This window comes from Protopterus annectens, chromosome 7.part0 (genome assembly GCF_019279795.1).
Source record: "Protopterus annectens isolate FY-2018-M chromosome 7.part0, PAN1.0, whole genome shotgun sequence".
In the NCBI taxonomy this organism is placed as follows: domain Eukaryota; kingdom Metazoa; phylum Chordata; order Ceratodontiformes; family Protopteridae; genus Protopterus; species Protopterus annectens.
The window spans coordinates 103,612,764-103,633,053 of NC_056739.1; the positions used below are offsets into that span (position 1 = coordinate 103,612,764).

At 44.0% G+C, this 20,290-nt stretch overlaps 1 protein-coding gene across 4 annotated transcripts in view; it reads left to right on the forward strand.

The window, feature by feature from the left end:
• The first annotated feature begins 4,137 nt into the window (after positions 1-4,137).
• The window catches only part of LOC122806263 (chemokine-like protein TAFA-5), a 576,893-nt gene continuing 560,740 nt past the window's right edge, over positions 4,138-20,290 (forward strand). For 2 of the 4 annotated variants that reach the window (XR_006365497.1, XR_006365496.1), the window contains exon 1: positions 4,139-5,729. Coding sequence is in view for 2 of the 4 variants with exons in the window: in XM_044076530.1 (XP_043932465.1) it covers positions 5,633-5,729 (97 nt within the window). In the remaining 2 variants the exon portion in view is untranslated. Of the gene's footprint in view, positions 5,730-20,290 lie in introns of all 4 variants that reach the window. The other 2 variants (XM_044076530.1, XM_044076532.1) reach the window with 2 other exon arrangements.

The following is a 20,290-nucleotide window of genomic DNA, read 5'->3' on the forward strand; positions in this document are numbered from 1 at the left end:
ATGACCCAAAGAGGAGAAGTAGATAGGGCAGCAGGAGCCATCATTTAGTGGTGGTCAGGCAGCAACTTGGTGATGTTAGCACATCTTGTGTGCACATCTGTTGATAATGCAAAGGTCATTGTGGCACTCTCCCGAAGTTGTTGCTGCCCTTTGAGAGTCCTGGTCTCCACCAGAGGTTACCCAAGCAACAATCATTTCCCTCTTCCGGGGATAGGACAGGTGGCTCTCGGCCACTTTATCTTATCTCCCCCGACTGATCCTAACAGCATCTTGTGCATATTGCTGAACTCACATTGCTTGTGGCTCTGAAGGATGTTTTGCAACTGTGCCATTGGACAGGTTAACAAATAGTTATTTACGAAAAATTTTAACTAGGCTCAGAGGTAAACCTGTCATAATATCACCCTAGACATTAAGTTGCTTCCTGAAGGGACCCTCACCCTTTGCTCTGAAGTCACTATCTGTCACCACTGAAGAAAAGACAGACTTTGGTCTTCAAACCTATTACCTATGTGCCTTTACCTCGTAAATCAGTTTTGAGAGGTATCTTTTTTTGATCCATACCTCTCAAATGTCTCTGATTTCAGAGAATGTCCCAGATTTTGCCTCATATTTTGACCAGTCCCTCCTACATTTTTTGATTTTTCTGGCTTATCACTGAGGATTACAGTCAGTCAATAATGCCACTCCTTACAGTTTCATATTGAAAAATTACATATTGATGTAAAATCTGTTGCTACAGATCCCCCACCATGCCCCATGATTCCCACTCCTCTTTTCTTGATGTACTGGAAAATATTAGGGTTCAACCAAACACCCTAATAATGGATGATTTCAACTACCCCACCATTAACTGGGAAAATTACTTGTGTACCAACTCCTTCACACAACGCTTTCTGGAATTCATAACCTCCAGTGCCCTGGATCAACTTATCCACACCCCCACCAGGGGCAACAATATCCTAGACCTAGTCATTACCAACATGAGTGACCGGTGTTCCACACCTGAAGTCAACTCCTTGTTGGTCCGATCCGACCATAAGCTAATCACCCTTGATATCCACATCCCGCCCCCACCCCCCCCCCATTAAGGAAACCACAGTAAAAAATTTCTCCAAAGCCAACTTCATGCTTCTTAAGGCAGAAGTGGTGAACTTCATGACACCTATGCAGATGGACAATACCGTTATGACTGCTGAATCCTACACAAATGCACTCTATAAGCACTTACATGAGTGCATGGATCATGCTATCCCAAAAAGAACCAAGATGTTATCCTCCAAAATAAGTAAGCCAATCTGGTGGTCCCCTTCCATAAACAAACTGGACAACAGAAGGAAGAAATTGTTGCAAAAGAGAGTAAAATCCCATGAGTGGAGGAGCTCCCTGGTCAGCCTCAGTAAGAAGCTGAGATCCCTTATAAGATCCTCCAAAGCTAGCTACGAAAACAAAATCGCAACTGATTCTAAGGACAACCACAAAGCATTCTATAGCTATGTCAAGAATCTCAATGGCAACACCCAGATCTGCTCTGAGTTACAGCACAACAGCATGAAAATTACAGAACCAACTGATATTGCCAACATCCTGGCACATAGGTTCAGTGCTAACTTTAATCCCCCCTCACCCCCTAAAGGACCCATATCTATACAGGAAGAATGCAGAGTCCCTGTAATCACAACTACGCAGGTAAGAGCTACACTCTCCAAAGCCAAAAACACAGCATCCATGGGACCGAACAACATCCCAGGCTACATTTTACACGAATTTCAGAACGAACTGGCTCCCCACCTAAGCACCATGTTCAACCATAGCCTCACATCAGGCTTTGTGCCCACTGAATGGCATAAAGCAACAGTTATCCCACTCCACAAAGGGGGAGCCACCACTGATCCCAGGAACTATCGCCCTATTAGCCTGACGAGCCTGGTCTGCAAGGCCATGGAACTCATAAACAAAGACATTGGTAACCTCCAAACTCTGGATCCCACCCAGTTCGGGTTTGTAAAAGGCAGATCATGCCTCCTGAACCTGATTGACTTCTTTGAGGCAGTCACCAAAGCTGTAGATGAGGGTAAGGTGGTTCACACAGCCTATCTTGACCTCGCCAAGGCTTTCGACACCATCCCCCATTCTGGAATTATAGCTAAACTCACTAGACTAAGTATAAATCCCTACGTCACAAGATGGGTTGCCAACTGGCTCACTGACAGAACCCAGACTGTAAAAGTTGCACACACCAAATCTGACCTCAAACCAGTGACAAGTGGAGTACCACAGGGTTCAGTCCTGGGACCTCTCCTGTTTGGCATTTACTTCTCTGAAGTACATGCTAACACAGAAGGCCTCTGGCTAACGAAGTTCGCAGAGGACTGCTAACTAGGAGCCACAGTTGAGTCCCCAAATGATGTGGAAATCCTACAGAAGGGCCTCGCTGAGTGAGATGCCTGGTGTCAGAGCCATGGCCTCATGCTCACTGCCAAAAAGTGCATTGTCATCCCCTTTGGTAAAAACTCTGCACCCATGAACTACTAGATAGCAGTCTACTTAACACTGAATGTATGATGAGACCTTGGGACCCAGGTGGACAGTAGTCTGTCCTTTGATAGTCACATCGCCACAGTAGTCAGGAAGTCCTTCTACGTGGCACACCTCATCATAAAAGGGTTCTCATCCAGGAAAAAAGAGGTCATTGTTCCCCTCTACTCGACACGCATTAGACCCATTATAGAGTACAACGCTCATTTTTGAATGTACCTCACAAGACATCTGCAGCAGCTGGAAAGTCAACAGAAGTACCTCACAAAGAGGATTACTTGCCTCAAATAGATGCCCTACACTGACCGTCACAAACTCCAGCTTTACTCCGTAGCATATCGCCTACTCCGAGGTGATCTCTGCCTAACATATAAAGCTATGTCAAACCCAGAGCTGTTGGACATGCTACACCTAAAGAAATCCCGATCCCTCCGAGCTACATGCTCTAGGGACCTAAACCTTGTCACCACAATAAACCGGACATGCTGGATGGATAGATTCCTGTCCCAGAGACTTCCCATACTCTGGAACAGGCTACCCATCTATGCCAAGCAAAGTTTTTCATTAGCACTCTTCAAGAAAAATCTTGATGAGTGGATAGGAAATACACCCCGGGGATCACTTCTGTGTCTTGCACAGGAAAATAACTTTCTTGGGTGGCGTAAGCCAAGGAACCTTGTTGGCTAGGCTTACGTAGGCCCTCGGGCTGATAGCCTAGTACCTACCTATGAACCGTACCTCTGAACTATCCAGATTTTGCCTCATATTTTTGGTCTGTTCCTCATATAATATGGTGTTTTCTGGCAAACCAGTGACGCCAGAAATAATGACAAACAATTGAGTTTCAGACTTCATATCCTTCAGAAAATGCGTGTTAATTAGCATGGTATTTTAGTTTAATTAATTGATCTGATTGTAGTGGATGTCTTTGTAAATACTTTAGTTGTTTTGTTGAATGTTATAATCATATCTATTTTTAATTACTTGTATAAAATTGTTATGATATTTCTCTTGTATGTTAAAACAATAAACCTGTTTTGAAAAAAAAAAGAAAATGCGTGTTAACATAAATCCCGTTATTCTATCAACTTTCTGAGTTTATAGGAGCAATATTTAAAATCTGTCCCTATTTTGGGCCTCCCTCATTATTTTAGGCTTTGTCAAGATTTCTTGCGCTATGAGGCTGAGAGAGAGGTACTGTGCCATTAACATTTTAAGTGAATTACAGTCACATTTAAAAATTGTCCCTGATTTTAGGCCTTTGTCTGACAACTATTTTGTCTTTGTCCAATTTTTTTTTTAAACAAGAAACATCAAATTCTTGAGCAAATAGGTTTACCAAGAAAAGTTCCCGCTCATAAGTTCAATAACTTATAGTTCCCTTTCCCATAATAAAATGATACTTGCGGCTCAAAAGTTCCAACAAACTTCTGTATTTGCACCTTGCAATTTTCCAGCGAAGAATCTCTTCAAATAACTGAACAAAAAACAAAATGCACCGTAAATTTTCTACACTATTCATTTACTTTCAGGGTGTTGTTTCCACAGCTGCACAGTACTGACTTTGGCTACATAATACTTCTCATTTTCCCAGCTATAGTGGGGGCTGGGATCCCAGTTAGACACAGTGCAAACAGTAAGGTTCCAGCCAGCCACCTGATGGACTCTTCCAGTATTTTGTTTCCGGTACTGACGGAGTTAACTGGGTATCACTACTAAAAATAAAGAGCAGAAGCACATATCCACTGATGGCCACACGCAGCTCGTCTGAGACCTTCGTGATAGTAGAAAGAACAGGGATGTCGGTGAACAACCGACTGCAACTAGGATGGGGCACCCGGGGCCGCAGGTGCCGTACTTTCCCGGGGGACTCGAATAGTAAGTGAGAAGAACGTTCCCGTTGGAAGGCTACAGTCAGCACCAGACAAGGACTGTGAAAGTGGCAGGAAACAGTACACACCGGCACCGCCTCAGTAAATCACGGGGCGGGTGGGCCTGGAGCCGGGTTTGGAAGGCGCGTCCGATTGTGGCACTGCGGTGCCATTCTGAGCGCTTGCTTACCCGCCCAAGTACTGCAGAGAGAAAAGCTCTGCTGCCAAGATCGGAGACATAGGAAAAGAAGAAGCAACCTAACCATGTGTACCCTGCTTTTTTGCTGGAAAACCTAGCACTCATTTCTCGTGGACACCCATAAAAATTGTCAGAGCGCTGGAACGGGGGGCTTTAAGTTGTATGCCCGCCGATGCCATGAAATATCTGACTGCAACACCACTGTTTGAACGTTTGGATTAATTTTGTGGTTAACCTTTTAAGTTCTGTTGGATATAGTGAAAGGCTCTGTGGCATTGGACTCTATCAGAAACGGGATGAAGGAAGGAGGTTCGAACCTTCGTCCCAAAGTATGAATGAGCTTTAATTGAGGTAACTAAGTACATTACATGGGAGAAAAAATGCTGACCGCATTAAATGGCAACAGATGAAATGCAGGCACTGTACATCAGTCATGGTGTTTGGTCACACTTACGAGTGGTGCCTTCTAACAGGCAAACTTCATCATAGTAAGGTGCAGTTAGTAGGAAACAAGGGCTATAAATAAGTAAGCCAGTTCAGAACAAGATCCCAGTTATGTAGCTTAACTCTACAGTACCAGTAGAGCGGTGAGGCGACGTGCTGTAAAATCTGGACTTTGTGTTTTTAACTCGTAAACAGGAGGAGAGCTGTGAAACTTAGCTTCGACCGTCTTCAATTTGTTGCATACATATAAAGCAGCTCTGCTCCAGTATAACAAGTGCGAGGACCCTGCCAACACTGGGCACCATACTAGGGGAGCACCTGATTCTGTTCCATTAACTGGTTGAAAAGTAGTACACAGACGAGGGGAGAAAGGGCCAAAATGACATGTTATTAATGAGCCCTTTAATTTGCAAGCTGGCAGAATGGTGCAGGCCTTGACTTCTTTTCTGTTATCCTGCCAGGGGGTCATGGTAGCTTGCTCTCACTACAGAGTTCCTCTTTAACTGCTCTCAGTTCTGACTAATTTTGGAACAAGCACACAGTACTATATTTCCTTTGCAGCAACGATTCCTTCTAGAGAATGCTGGCTAGCTGGAAAGTGCTGCAGGCTGGTACAGGAGCTTTTGTTTGCTGCCTTCTCATCATCTGGATTGTATATACCCACCTGACTGGAGAAGGTAAAAGATCACTTGGAGCTGTTGCAATTGGGCCATATTGGAATGTGTAATATATATTGCAATATATATTTGATCTGCAGTTTATTTTATGTGCATGTTTAAAAAGCAAGGCAAGCAGGTGTGTGCGTGTGTTGGGGGAGGGGAATGAGTTAAATATTGGGTTTGAAACCCTCTGCAGCTGTCTGCTGAGGTATATTATTGGTCCTTATCAAACCATTAACCTCACCAATTAATACATTGTATAAAGAAGCTGGTGTCTTTCCTTTAACTAGCTTCCCAAGCGTCCCATCAGTAGTTTTGCCATAAATCAAACGAATGGTAGTTCCCCCACAATAACCTTATACTTTCCACGGTTGCTTTAAAAATGACTGAAATTGACTTTCCGGAAGTTTGTCTGGGCTTGCCTTCTGGTAAAACTCATTAAGATATTTTGGTTTTACTTTTTGTATTATTATAGTAAAACAACCTATTTATAATCAGGATTGGAATATTTTAATATGTGACGTAGTACTCAGTTTCTCTGATATTCTGTTTTGATGTTAGGCTTTTTACAGATTTTATACATGAAGGAAACATACTGCAATGATGCAAATTTCTGTATTTTTTAGAAGCAAGGAATGATACATTTATGTCTGTGTTTCTATATATTTATGTGTATGTTTAATATTAATAACCCCATATGTATAGCTACATATTTTATTCATATATGTATATATAATGTATGTATTTACGTTATCACACAATGCCTGTAGGGAAAGGCAATCCTGAACAGAAAGAAGATGAGGGAAGTTTGGGGTTACAGGCATTTGTCCTAGTATGTAGATTATCAGAAATATGCTTAGGTTATTAGTTTTATTTTATAATTGATTATTAATATAAATTACATAGCTTACAAAAGACAAAATCTGCATGCAGAACATTCACTTAAATGGCAGCATGAACTTTTAGTATCATTTTTATCCTATCACTGTATAATACTATTTGAGCATTCTTTTGTGCTGATAATGTCGCATCATCTCTTGTATTACAAGCTTGTGTCCTACAAATATAATTTTATCCTCAGTGTTACTATCTTTTTCTGTGTTTCAACAAATCTTATTGTTAACATTAGTGACCTTTTTTCATACAGTTTTCTCTAATATCAGTATTATTTTATGCCAGACATTGAGTTTTATTGTTTGTATCATTACAAATATTTTTACTGTGGGCATTGAATTATTCCAACAACAACTCCCATATAGTATGGATTCGCAATAGTGACAGCAGTTACTGACCGATTTAACAAGCCTGGTTTGCCTTTTTCCACCTGCTGTCAGTATGTTTAACTATCAGCCTACAGAGGCAGTAAATCCTTCCTTAATCTTGCTGGTGGAATTCCTTCTAGTGCACATAGGCATTACATCAGTGCCTTGTTGCTGTGTTTGGTTACCTTTAAGAAATCAGACTGGGTTCATGCTTTTTATTTTTGATAACTGGGTTGTCCCTTTTCCACAGGGTAGATTACAGTACCACACCATCCATTCATTAGTATCTCAAGAGCGGCACTTTACTGCTGCTTCTGCAGAAAACCAATTGCTGCATGGCACCGCCTTCCTGAATGCCAGTTTTTCTTCTGTTCTTGCCCCAGGATGCTCATTCTGTGGCAGGTTTTGGTGCTGTCGGCACTGACTTACTTCATAACCATGGGTCATCACAGCATTTCGCAGATCACAGCTGGCACCTGTCAGTGCACTGCTCAATGGACATGCAGCTTTGTACAAAGCAAATTAGCTAGCATCTAGGTACTGTCTTTGTAATTCATGTACCTCAGAGGTCCACTGACTGGGAAATAATGTCTGGCATGGAATAGTGTTTAGTCATTTGCACCCACTGGGCTCTTAAGCATAAATCCATTTGTCATCTAATCAGAAATGTCCATCAGTGTTGATTCATATGTGAACTTTGTTACCTGACCAGAGATGTTCGTCAGATTTTACTTTTATATGTGTGCCAGTTCTGTAGAAATTTATTATTGGGCCTATTTTTCTGAGAAACAAAACCAGTATTTGAATTGCTAGCAGCGTTATTAAATGATTAACCTTCGACTCTAGTATAGCTTGTATTAAGCTGCTGCAGTAGCAAAGTAAGACACAAAGAAATGTTAGCATCATCTGTAGTAACATTATCTGGTTTTAGATTAATATTTAACATTAAAACAATGTTACCTTTGTCCCCGTCCTTCGTTTTTAGTAATGGGGCTCTGAGGACAAGCCCCCTTGTGGCCCCGTATGTAAAAGTGCAAAAGCAGTATCGTGGATGTGACAATTTTGAAGTCAGAGAATAGACATGTAACCGTATGTGTAATTTCTGTTGCCCCTGATAGCCTGACAGTACCAGTCATATCCCAGTATGCTTAGCTGCTCTAATTTATGTGGAAATTAGTTTAAATCCCAAGGGCTGCCCATGGAATGAGGACTGACTTGCAAGGATTTCTGTCTTCATAAGACTGTTTTTCCATACTTACTAGTGAAACTTTAGAGGCGTTATTGCCAGACAGTATCAAAGTCTGAATCAAAAAGGGCTATTTCTGAAACTTCATGTGCAAAGGCTTGTGTCTATGTGGGTTATAAAAGGTCTTGTTTGAAATGAAAAGTACAGGTATCTAGCTGGAGAGGTAACATCTGGTTTCTTCACATGTACATTTTTTGTTGGGCTCTAGTGCCAGTTCACAAACTAATTTTTGACAACTTTCACAGATGCGCGCGCACACACACACGCACGCACACACACACACACACTGTCTTCTACTCACATTGTCACACTCACTCAAACACCCACACATCCACATGCTCAGTGTCTCACATACACAATGTGACACATACTCATAAATCAGGATAGACACATACATTTTCAGGCAAATATTGTCTTTCAAAGACATAGACTGTGGCATGTTCATGCATATACATCCTCAGATACACACATAACACCAGCTCGCTCACTCACTCGCAGAAATATACACATCCACTGAGGGAAGCGTAACCACTGTCAACATACTGACAAGGCCACAGCTCAGAGGAGTATTACAGTTGTCTGAAGAACTGAGTAATCCAGGGAGAACCTTGACTGACTGGTCTGACACCTGAGATTGGGCAAAGGGATGCCCTTCACTTAGGGAATGATCCACTATGATTCTTATGCAGAAACATGCTGCAGATGAGGCTCACTAGAGAAGCTTAATCCACAGAAGGGTTAATGTAATCTACTTGTTAAGATTCTGGGGGCTTTGAGGAAAGGGATGAGGAGGCAGGATTGGAATTAGAATTTATGGAATGTCATCATGCATCTGCACTCTGTAAAGAATTTTCTCCCCCTCTTGGAACTGCTTTGTGGTCAAGGCAGGTCCGGAGTGTGGAGTAAAAGGATAGGACGAAAACAAAGGAAAGACTTGTGATGTAAGGGAATGTTAGAGAGTGATACCGTGCTACTTGTAGAGGGAATGTTAGAGAGTGATACCGTGTTACTTGTAGAGGGAATGTTAGAGAGTGATACCGTGTTACTTGTAGAGAGAATGTTAGAGAGTGATACCGTGTTACTTGTAGAGGGAATGTTAGAGAGTGATACCGTGTTACTTGTAGAGGGAATGTTAGAGAGTGATACCGTGTTACTTGTAGAGGGAATGTTAGAGAGTGATACCGTGTTACTTGTAGAGGGAATGTTAGAGAGTGATACCGTGTTACTTGTAGAGGGAATGTTAGAGAGTGATACCGTGTTACTTGTAGAGGGAATGTTAGAGAGTGATACCGTGTTACTTGTAGAGGGAATGTTAGAGAGTGATACCGTGTTACTTGTAGAGGGAATGTTAGAGAGTGATACCGTGTTACTTGTAGAGGGAATGTTAGAGAGTGATACCGTGTTACTTGTAGAGGGAATGTTAGAGAGTGATACCGTGTTACTTGTAGAGGGAATGTTAGAGAGTGATACCGTGTTACTTGTAGAAGGAATGTTAGAGAGTGATACCGTGTTACTTGTAGAGGGAATGTTAGAGAGTGATACCGTTTTACTTGTAGAGGGAATGTTAGAGAATGATACCGTGTTACTTGTAGAGGGAATGTTAGAGTGATACCGTGTTACTTGTAGAGGGAGAGCAAGACGGCAAGAAGAAGAGAGAGTAGGAGAAGGAAGGTGAGAGGTTGAGGGGAGCAGTAGCAGAAAAGGGAAAAGGAAGGACAGTGGGCGGGGGAGGAGGATAAGACGTATCATATGTTCCAAAAGAGGTGAAAAGGGGTAAATTAAAGAGAGAGAGAGGAGGGTTGGACAACCAGTAAGAGAGAAAATGAGAGAGGGACAGAAGTAAATGATGAAAAACTGAATAATTCACAGAAGAAATAAAATGGCAGTATTATCATATAAAATATAAAATTACAAAAATGTCTGACGAGCTTGAGTAAATTTCAGTTTGCTCACATGTATAAAGAACAGCAGATGTTTTGTAGCTTAAGTTAGTATACAAAACACTTTTTTTATTGCTTACTACAGTTAAACATTTCTTGAGTGAGAAGTCTAGGTACTTTTATACAATGTATTTCTATTGATGAAATGTAGGGAAAAGTTACATTTTAAATATAGACAGGATTTAAGAAGTTTGTTGATGGTAGCAGCAAAAATAAGCTTAAAGTTAATTATCTTAGTACAAAGGCAAAAGAAAACTTAAGCCAGAATTGGCTTTGGCATCTCATTCTTTTTTTTCTCACCAAAGCTGTAATCTGATTTATAGGAAGTGAACCTTTGGATCCCTTCTCTGTGGTCATGGTGGGCTCAGTCCTGTTATTTTCATACTGCTGCTAGAAGACTCTGCCCTCTACTGTAGACCATTACTCACAATCAGCATGAAGTCTACACTGAATTATCTAAAAGCATGTCCAAGTAAATGCACATGTGCTTCTTTTTGTTAGTACCGGTGTTGTGATATGGTGTTTCCCTTTTTCATGTTCAGTAACCAGAGCACTGGGCATTGTACTGAGGGAGTGTTTCTGACCCTGACACCATTTATGACACTCAGATGTAATGTGGTCCTATCTCGCCACATTCTTAACTGACGGGTTCGGAGCCGAGAAACGGCTCCGACTCGGCCGCTGTTTACTAGCTCAAAGTCTCTGATTGGCTGGGCTAGCCCTAGTATCCCAAGATGCACCACGCCCAAACCCCCAGATCTCATTTGCCGGTTGTAGTGTACATACGTGGTCTCGAGCTTGGTTGTGGCTAAGTACCGTATTTAAACATTTCTTTAGCTTATTTTTCTAAACTTTCTGTCAAAAGCTGTTCTTACAGCTACGTTGAGTGTATCCTGTGTTTTGCGACTAGTTCAGTTAATTTTTTTAGTTTTTGTGGATTCCTTGTGTTTGGCGGGCTAGGCCCGTTTAATTTAGAGGGCCTTAGCCTCTCCAGTGTCTGTTACGTCTGTAGGGGAGTTTAAGTTAGAGCCCCTTTCTTCAACTAGCTTAGTTTAAGTTTTTTTGTGGCATCCTTGTGTTTGACGGGCTAGGCCCATTTAAGTTAGAGGGCCTTAGCCCTCTCCTGTGTCTGTTAACTCTGTTGGGACTTGAGTCCCTTCCTTAGCTTGTGTGTGGTTTATTGTGAATTACCATGTCAGGCAAAGATCATAAGGAGCATAAGCCTTGTAGTTTTAAAAAGTGTGCCAAATGTTCTTATAAGATGTCTTTAACAGATGGCCATGCCATCTGTGTGTATTGTTTGAGCGCCATTCATTTGCAAGAATCTTGTAGTGTTTGTCACTCCTTTAGTTCTAGAGTCTTGCAAGAGAGGAAAAATAAATTGATTCTCAGGGACCTTGTCAAACCTGCCTTTGAAGAAGCTTTGGAGTCTGCCTCCCCTAGTGGGAAATCTAAATCTAAACCAATAAAGATATATCCGGCTCCGTCTAGTTCCTCGGAGCCATCGGAGAAGATATTGAAGACAGCTCCACCTTACTCGGCTCCATTGGCTTTGAAGCCTAGGGAAGGAATTCCTGTGTCTGAGTCGGCTTCCTCGGCTCCATTGTTATCGGTGCCGCAGGAGGTTTCTGTGACACTGGAGCCAGATTCAGCTCCGATTCTCTTGGAGCCGATTCGGAGCCCTTCTGCTAGCCTAAACCTGGATTCTCTGGGCAAGATATCTCGGCCACCTTCTGTGTCCTCCAAGTCTTCCAGGTTATCGTATTCAGATGTGGATAGAGTGGTATAGAGGCTCCTTCAGGCGCCGGTGTTAGCCAGGTTATTTTCCGCTCCAGCCCAGTCTGCTCCGGAGCCTCCCCTCTTGTCTGTTCCGATTATTCCTCCTCCGGGCACCTCTATGTCGTCGGAGCCGAGGTGTTCTGCGTCGAGTGAGGTCCTGGGGTTGGCGCCGATACCCCCGTGAGGCCTTTCGGCTCTGACCTCGGCTCCAACCTTTTCGACTCCATCTTCTGGTTATGGCACCCGGGTTTCCTCGGTCGGACCCGAGGGGGCTACATCGGGGCTTCATCCCTCGGCTCCAAGTCTCCCTCTTGGTGCCTCGGCTAAGGGAACCCTGACTCCGATTGTGGTTTTGGAGATGGGTCGGTCCTCTGATTCCGGTGGACCCGCATTCAAGGCCATGAGGAGCGCACTGGCCAAGTCTTCAGTGACTTCACTCGAATCAGCTACTGCTTCGTTTGACACTGGGGCTGGAGCCCCTGACACCAGCGGGGCTCGAAGGCCCGAGGATACTTCCATACATGGCCCCCAGCTTTCTGAGGGTCCTTCAGATTCGTCGCCTGAGGAGCCTCCCAGAAAGAAGTCGTGCAAGAGGAAGCACGTTGACTCCCCGAATGAGTCCATCACTTCTGATACCGACCTCGATGACGCAGAGGGGTCCCCCAAGTTGTCCTCCAATGATGTCTCATTCTCCGATATTCTGGAGATTTTAAGGCAGAGAGGCGACTGGCCTTCCAGATCCCCATCTGAGGAAGAGTCGGTCCTCCTCAAAGCCTTCAGAGCCCGACCTTCCGCCTCCTGGGTGTCTCCGCCCTTCAAATTGTTAGACCTTATTTGTCGAAGGGTTTGGGAACACCCTGACTCAGTGGAAACGGTGCCCAGCTGCCCAAACAAGTTTCTGTCTGCACCCCCGGAGAAAGAGTTCCTAACTAAAGGAGTTCCTGTAGATGCCATGGCGGTGGCGTCTGCCACTCAGCAAGAAGTTGCAGAAGCTTCTGCTTCCGTTGATCCTCTTAACAAGGCGTCCAGGAGTATGGATCGGTATGGGAAGTGTACCCTGTCTTCATTGACCTTTACTTTGCGGTCGTTGAACTATCTTTGACACTTTACTAGGCTCCAAAGAGATCTCCTTAAGGAATTGGGAGATACCCTTTCGGGTAACTTGCCTGAGGCGGTGAATCAGACTGTCAACGCCCAGTTGTCTACCCTTTCCTCTATTGTCAATTCATCCATGAGGCTCATATCCTATGCAGCCGAAGGAGCGGGTAGGGCAGCTAGCTCAGGCATAGCCCTCAGGAGGCAAGCCTGGATGCGCCTGTGTCACTTCGCAGAAGCCTTCATGTCTTCCTTCACTGACGCACCCTTCGATGGGTCCTCCCTCTTTGGACCCAAAGTGAAAGACGCTCACATCTTTGTCTGCCGTAGGGGCCTGTTTCTTGCCTCCCTCTAGGCCTTATCCCAAGGCACGGAGGGGAGGCAAAATGTGGTTTTAGAAGTCTCAGAAGTCTTTCCCTGTTGAGCATGGTGACCCCCCCCTCCAGGGGCAGAGGAGGGGGGAATTACTCTGGAGGGCGCTGCCCTAGAGGAGGAGGAGGCCCCCGCAACTCAGGAGACCGTGAATCATTTCGTGGAGCCTCCTACCAACGTCCCTGAGGGACTGCCCGACTGTGCTACTCCGGAGCCAGTCGGGGGCCGTTTTTCGAGGCATCCTCTAGCCTGGGAAAGTATCACTCGGGATCAATGGGTGCTCTGAATAATTACTGGAGGTTACATCATTCCCTTTCTTACACCCCCTCCCCTATCCAGAAAAATCCCAGACGTTCCACCCAGTCAAAGAGATCAAGCAGCGCTAGAGGTTTCAAAGCTGCTGGAAAAAGGAGTCATCCAACCAGTCCCCTCAGACCAGATCGGATCAGGAACTTACTCAAGATTATTTTTGGTGCCAAAAAGGACAGGGGACCTGAGGCCCATTCTGGACCTCAGCCGTTTAAACCGATTTGTAGTGAAGTCCAAGTTCCGAATGGTCACTCTTCAGTCCATTTTCCCTTTATTGGAAAAAGAAGTATGGATGTGCTCCATAGATCTCAAGGATGCTTATTACCACATCAAGATAAACAAGGTATCCAGGAGTCATCCACGCTTCCGGCTGGGAGCCAGTCACTACCAGTTTCGTGCTCTGCCTTTTGGTCTCACCACAGCCCCCAGGGTGTTTACTAAATGCTTAGCAGTGGTGACAGCCCACTTGAGACGTCAAGGATTCCAGGTTTTTCCTTATCTGGACGACTGGCTTCTCACCACCCCCTCCAGGCATTTACTCGTTCAAGCCACGAAGGCTACCACACATTGGGCCAATACCTAGGAATTAACTTCAACTGGGAAAAATCTGTGTTGCGGCCATCACAGCATGTTGCATTTATCAGCGCAGAGCTAGACTCCGTCCAAATGAGAGCCTTTCTTCCAACAGAAAGAATCAAAGTGCTACAGGCTCAGGTGTTAGCCATACTGCCCCTCAAGAAAGTCCAAGTCAGACTTGCTCTTCAACTACTAGGGTCCATGGCGGCTACCATCATGCTAGTACTGCTAGCCAGGCTGCATATGCGGATCCTCCAGTGGCTGGTCTCGGTCCAGTGGTCCTTTCAGGAGTTTCCTCTGTCTTATCCCATTCTCATCACGGAACAATGCCGACAAGACCTACGTTGATGGCTTCAGTCATCCAATCTAGACATAGGGAGACCACTGACCCCCCCCCTGTCTCCTACCGCCATGGTGACCATAGACGCTTCCCAGATAGGTTGGGGTGGCCATTATCTGGGCAGAACGGTCCAAGGCACATGGCAAGATCACAAGGTACACTTGCACATCAATGTCCTGGAAATGAGAGCAGTGCTTCTAGCGTTGCAAGCACTTCAGAGCTCTCTTCCCAAGGGGACGATTGCTGTTCTTTCCGACAGCATGTCAGTCGTCTGGTACCTAAACAAGCAGGGTGGAACCATGTCCTATCCCCTTTGCAGAGAGGCCATGAGAGTGTGGAACTGGGTGGTGTCTTCCCAACGCTTTCTAGTGGCAACGCACATTTCAGGGAAGTCCAATGTGATAGTAGACAGGCTAAGCAGAGCTATTCTGATGCTTCACGAGTGGTCCTTGAACAACCGAGTTGCAACTCAGATCTTCTCCAGGTGGGGTCAACCTTGCTGCAATCTGTTTGCCAGCACCCTCAATGCCAAGTGCAGCAGGTTCTTCACTCTGATCCCCCCCCCCTGGGGGAGTCACCCAGGGACACCCTAGCCCACTATTGGCCCCCAGGTCTTCTCTATGCCTTCCCTCCGTTCCCTCTATTATCAAGAGTGATTCAGGAGGCAGCTTCCTTGGGAAGCAAGATGATTCTTATCGCACCATACTGACCTTGTCAAATTTGGTTCCCCTTTCTTCAGAAGTATACAGTGGACGGCCCTTGGACTCTGGAACCAGTACCAGACCTATTGACTCATCAGTCGGATCAGTTCCGTCCATCCCTACGAACCCTCAGGTTGACAGCGTGGCTGCTCCACTTCCATCCTTAGTTAGACTACATTCCTTTTCACCTGAGGTGTTGCATATTCTGTCGTCCTCCCACAAGTAGTCTACCAGAAAACTATATTCTAGCAAATGGAAAAGATTTGCTATCTGGGCTGAAGCACACAATCTAGATCCCTTCACAGCCCCCTTGTTGGTGGTTTTGGCTATGCTCTTCAAACAGGGTTCCGCTACCTCCACTATTAAGGTACAGCTGGCGGCCATTTCTAACTTTCACGTCTCGCATGAGCCTTCCCTTATGGGCCATAAACTTTGTAAAGCCTTCCTGAAAGGAGCCTGGTTACTCCATCCGCCATTGTCACAACCAGTTTCACCATGGGATTTAAGCTTGGTGCTTCAAACCTTAACTTCTACCCCCTTTGAACTGGCTGACACTTGTGGATTAAAATATTTGTCTTGGAAGACAGCCTTTCTGGTCGCCATTACTTCAGCCAAGAAGGTATCAGAGCTTCAGGCCCTTTCCATAAAGCCCCCGTATTTGGTCTTCCATAAGGATAGGGTTTCCTTGAGACTCAACCCCCTCCTTCCTTCCTAAGGTATCTTCTACCTTTTGTCTTCACCAATCCATTGAGTTACCAGTTTTCTTTCCAAACTTTTCAAATGAAGCGGAATTCAAATTTCACCTGTTGGATGTTTATAGATAACTAAGGTTTTATTTGCACAGGACACAACCCCACAGGAAATCGGATCAATTGTTTGTGTTCTTCTCAGAGAACAAGAATGGTAGCCCTGTGACTAAAGGTACTATTGCTAAATGGATTAAGGACTGTATCTCCTTTATTTATGCATCAGCAGGCAGAGATTTACCTTTCCCAGTTAAGCCTCATTCTGCCAGGGCCATGGCTGCATCAGTAGCTTATCATGCTAGGCTCTCCTTGGATGACATCTGTGCTGCGGCCACCTGGTCCTCTCCGCACACCTTTGTTTCTCATTACAAGCTTGATTTGGTGTCTAGAGACTGGGCTTCCTTTGGTTCCACGGTGCTCAGGAGTATTGTCAGTGAGCCTCCCAGAATGTAGGTGCTAGGGACGCTGTCCCGTCAGTTAAGAATGTGGCGAGATAGGACCACATTATCAATTAGTTATGTACTCACCATAACGTCAGGTGTATGTGGTCCATCTCGCCTGCATTCTTACGTACCCGCCCACCGTCCAATCGGCTCCAAACCCGTCAGTTAAGAATGTAGGCGAGATGGACCACATACATCTGACGTTATGGTGATTACATAACTAACTGTTTCTCCCTAAGTGGATCTCCTGTCCTCTTCGGCTGTGTCTGCCAGGTCATGATGTCCGTTTGTAATTTTAATAACATATGCAGTACTGGGATAACACTTGTTCATCAGTGGAAGTGTTGTTGAAATTTTGCACAAGTGGTTCTGTTGCATAAAACATTTGTGTTCGTGAAAGTGTTCATTGCAGACTAAGTAAGGATATTTGTACAGCTTCTGAAGCAAGAGAAGTGAAATTGTGTTGATGTGTGAACACATCAGTTATAGCTGTAAATGGTGAGTTACAAAAATATTAAGATGTCCTGATGTTATTAATTTTATTGCACTTGCATAAGGAGAACCCATGCAATAAGTAACACAAGGTATCTGACCTGCACGTAGTTGCAGGGAATAAACATGTTACACGGTACTGCTTGCTTTCTGCATTTCTCATGTCACATTCACAAAGTAAAACATAAGAAAAGAGCTTGAGTGCAGCCCTCTGTCCTTTTTTATACCCACCCACTTTAATCACAGTGTCACTCTTCTATTACTAAACTCCCTTGATGGCTTTAATCTATACTTATAAAGTAATTTTGTTGTGTGCTTCTGAATTTTTTTCTCAGGCTGCTGACCCTCCATCCTAACTAAGTACCCCTCAATTCTTTTGCTTCTGCTCAGTTTTGAAGACTTGTAGACGGTGTGTTTTATTGATTATGTCATATAATATAAGATTGCAGCACTATCAAAAAAGCACATAACGTGACCCATAGTTACAGGCCACATGATGCTTTCAGCAGTGCTGATGTCTGTGTTTTGTTTAACCGGTTGTCATACAATGTCTATAGAAGCTTCAGGAGCTGGGGATTAATTGAACTCTTATCAGTTGATGACAGACAAGCCTTGGAGTTAACAGGACAGGCAGTAATTCTAATATGGGAGGGATTCAGTCTTTCTCTGTCCTTGCTTTGCTTAGTGGATATAACTTTTTCTTAGTTACGCAAGCACCTGCACTTGCCATAAAACCTGGGCCTACATTTTTTCCCCATTTCTTCTCTCTCCTGAAAGCTTTCATTTGGATCCTGACAACTCCAGGTCACTTTGGCAGTTTTCAGTGTAGAAAGTCCCTGTCCCCCGCTGGCTGTTTTTAAGGTGGTGTATATGTCCGCAGACAGCAGCCTTCATTGCCTTTCATTCCTGTCCTTTTTTGCTGTTGTTGCATTTTCTTTTTTACAGATACCGTCCCTTAGGTTAAGACATTGCACCCTTCAGGGTAGCACCTGTTTGGCTTATTTTGCGTACTTTTGGAACTTCCTCCTTTTGATTTGCTTTTGTTTTTTGTTTGTTGAGGGTTTTATTTTGCAGAATTGTCTTGTTGCTGTTTCACCTGTTTTAAATTTGTGTTTGTTGTCTTTTTGGCATTCTTTTAGATTTTCTTCTTGATTTGTTCTTTTATTTGGCATTTCTTGTTTCTGCGTTTTTCTCTTATTGTGCTAGATCACTAGTGAGTCTATTTAATTTAGTGATTGCTTGGACCATTTTTGTTTAATCTTGTTTGTATTATATCGTCCACAAGTTCAGCTGTTCCAAGGGTTTGCCAGGGGAAGTCTGCTTCTTCCTTCTCACCTCTAGTAGATGTTGAGAGTTTCAGTCTTCGAGTCTGTGACAAAAGGAGGTACTGCCAGCACAGCTAGCTGGAATTTTGTAAATGATGTCATCGGTGAATATAGAAATGATTTATACAAGATGCTTGTGTTACAAATGTATTATAACTTTGTCATATGTATATCAAACTGCTTGTACAGACGTGTGTGTTGAAAAGGTATTTGTAGAGTGCAGTGTTTGAAATGTAACCACAGTGTGCCCTACTGGAAGAGAACAGAAATGTACATGCACTATTGTAACTGTTTAAATGTATATATTTTAATAGTGGAAACGAATACTGGAGGGTTAACCTCCGTCCAGCAAACTTTAGAAAAATACCTCAAATTAAATTACTTTATAGGATGCAATAAAGAGGCTAATCTTTCAAGTTTTCAATGCAGCTAGACACAAGGTCTGTACTTGGAAGCTTTCTGTATTATCCTTGCAGTGAACTAATTGCTACTTTTGAAGCATGAAGGAATGCAATTGTTTTATGACTTCCAGCATCTGCCAAAGATCTGAGGAAAAGCCCTTGTCTGTATATTTTTACAAGTAGATGGTAAACGCGTTTATCAGTGGGGGGTTTGGCCTGGGAACTAGAAGTCAGATGATAGAAATGATGTTATTCTTCAAGCTATTCCCAGGAGTAATATTTTGGATATTAATTTGACACCCTTTGTTAAGGGTCTTAACGTAGTTGATGAGGAGTAACTGGTAGCAGTGAAAACGACTTTATAGTCTGGGCAGAAGGGGCACAGCTAGTAAGCCTGTACCAGCCTTTCCTCTGTGTGTGTGTGTTTGTATATAAATCAAATCTCAAAGTGTGTGTGTCAGCCACTTGGGCAGGGACATGAAGCACTGGTTGGACAGAGAGGTTGCTGGAGGTCTTGGCTTGGTCACTCAGCGGAGATCTCAACTCTATAGCTGTGCCAGTGGTGAGTTTTATTTGGGATCTGGAGAAAGAGTGAGAAACCAGCCGAGGACTGACTGTGGTGTCTGTGTGCCCTTAAGGGAAACTGCACTTGATGCAGAGAGCTGTGTGTGTGTGTGTGTGTGTACCTGTTATCCTGTCAGTGAATGTCCCCCACTGTTGTCAGTGGTGAGGATTGAGGCTTCTTGATTACTGGTCCAGTGGAGGGTTGTCACAGGGTTTACCTTACATTGTCTGCTTTCTCAGAGGAGGGTCTTGGTATTATTTCCCACTGGGTCTAGGTTCTATGGTCCTTTCAGTTCAGGTTTTGGAGGGGTTTTCAATCATTTTGCATCAATTTCATCAACAGTTGTTGGTTTCAGTCCCTGCCATCTCCAAGATTTTAAAGAGGCAGCCACATCGATCCTTCTTAACTTCTACTTTGCTTTTGGTTTGATTGACATTTTAAAGCCTCTGGGCACTATTTGCCAAATGTCAGTATGAAATTTTATTTAATAATTTATTTAACCTTTGTTTACCTAGAAATTCCGACTTGGAAAAAGACAATTTTCAGTGGAGGCCAGGGGAGAAGCACTCCAGACGCATGTCTTTGTGACGTGGGAGGAAAGCACCTGGAGGAAACCTAGACGAATGCAGGGAGAACATGCCGACTCCGTACGGAAGGCACCCTAGCTGAGAATCGAAGTGAGAACCTCTTGCTGTGAGATGACAACGCTAACCTCTGCACCACTGCGCCATCCAAATCTCTTTTTTTCCTGGGGTCCTGGCATCAGTTTCTCATACACTGGATCAGATAATGCCTGTGGCATTGGGCCTCCTTTTTTTGTGCCAGATGGCACAGGTTTGCTCTTAGATTGTCCTGTGTTGATGCACCTGCTGCAGTCCTACTTACCCAATTTGGGCTGAGATCCAGCAGTAGATCTGGCAACTTGGATTTTGGAGCATACGCTGGGGCATACATAAGTCTGTCCAGTACAGGCTAGGCCAAAGTTGA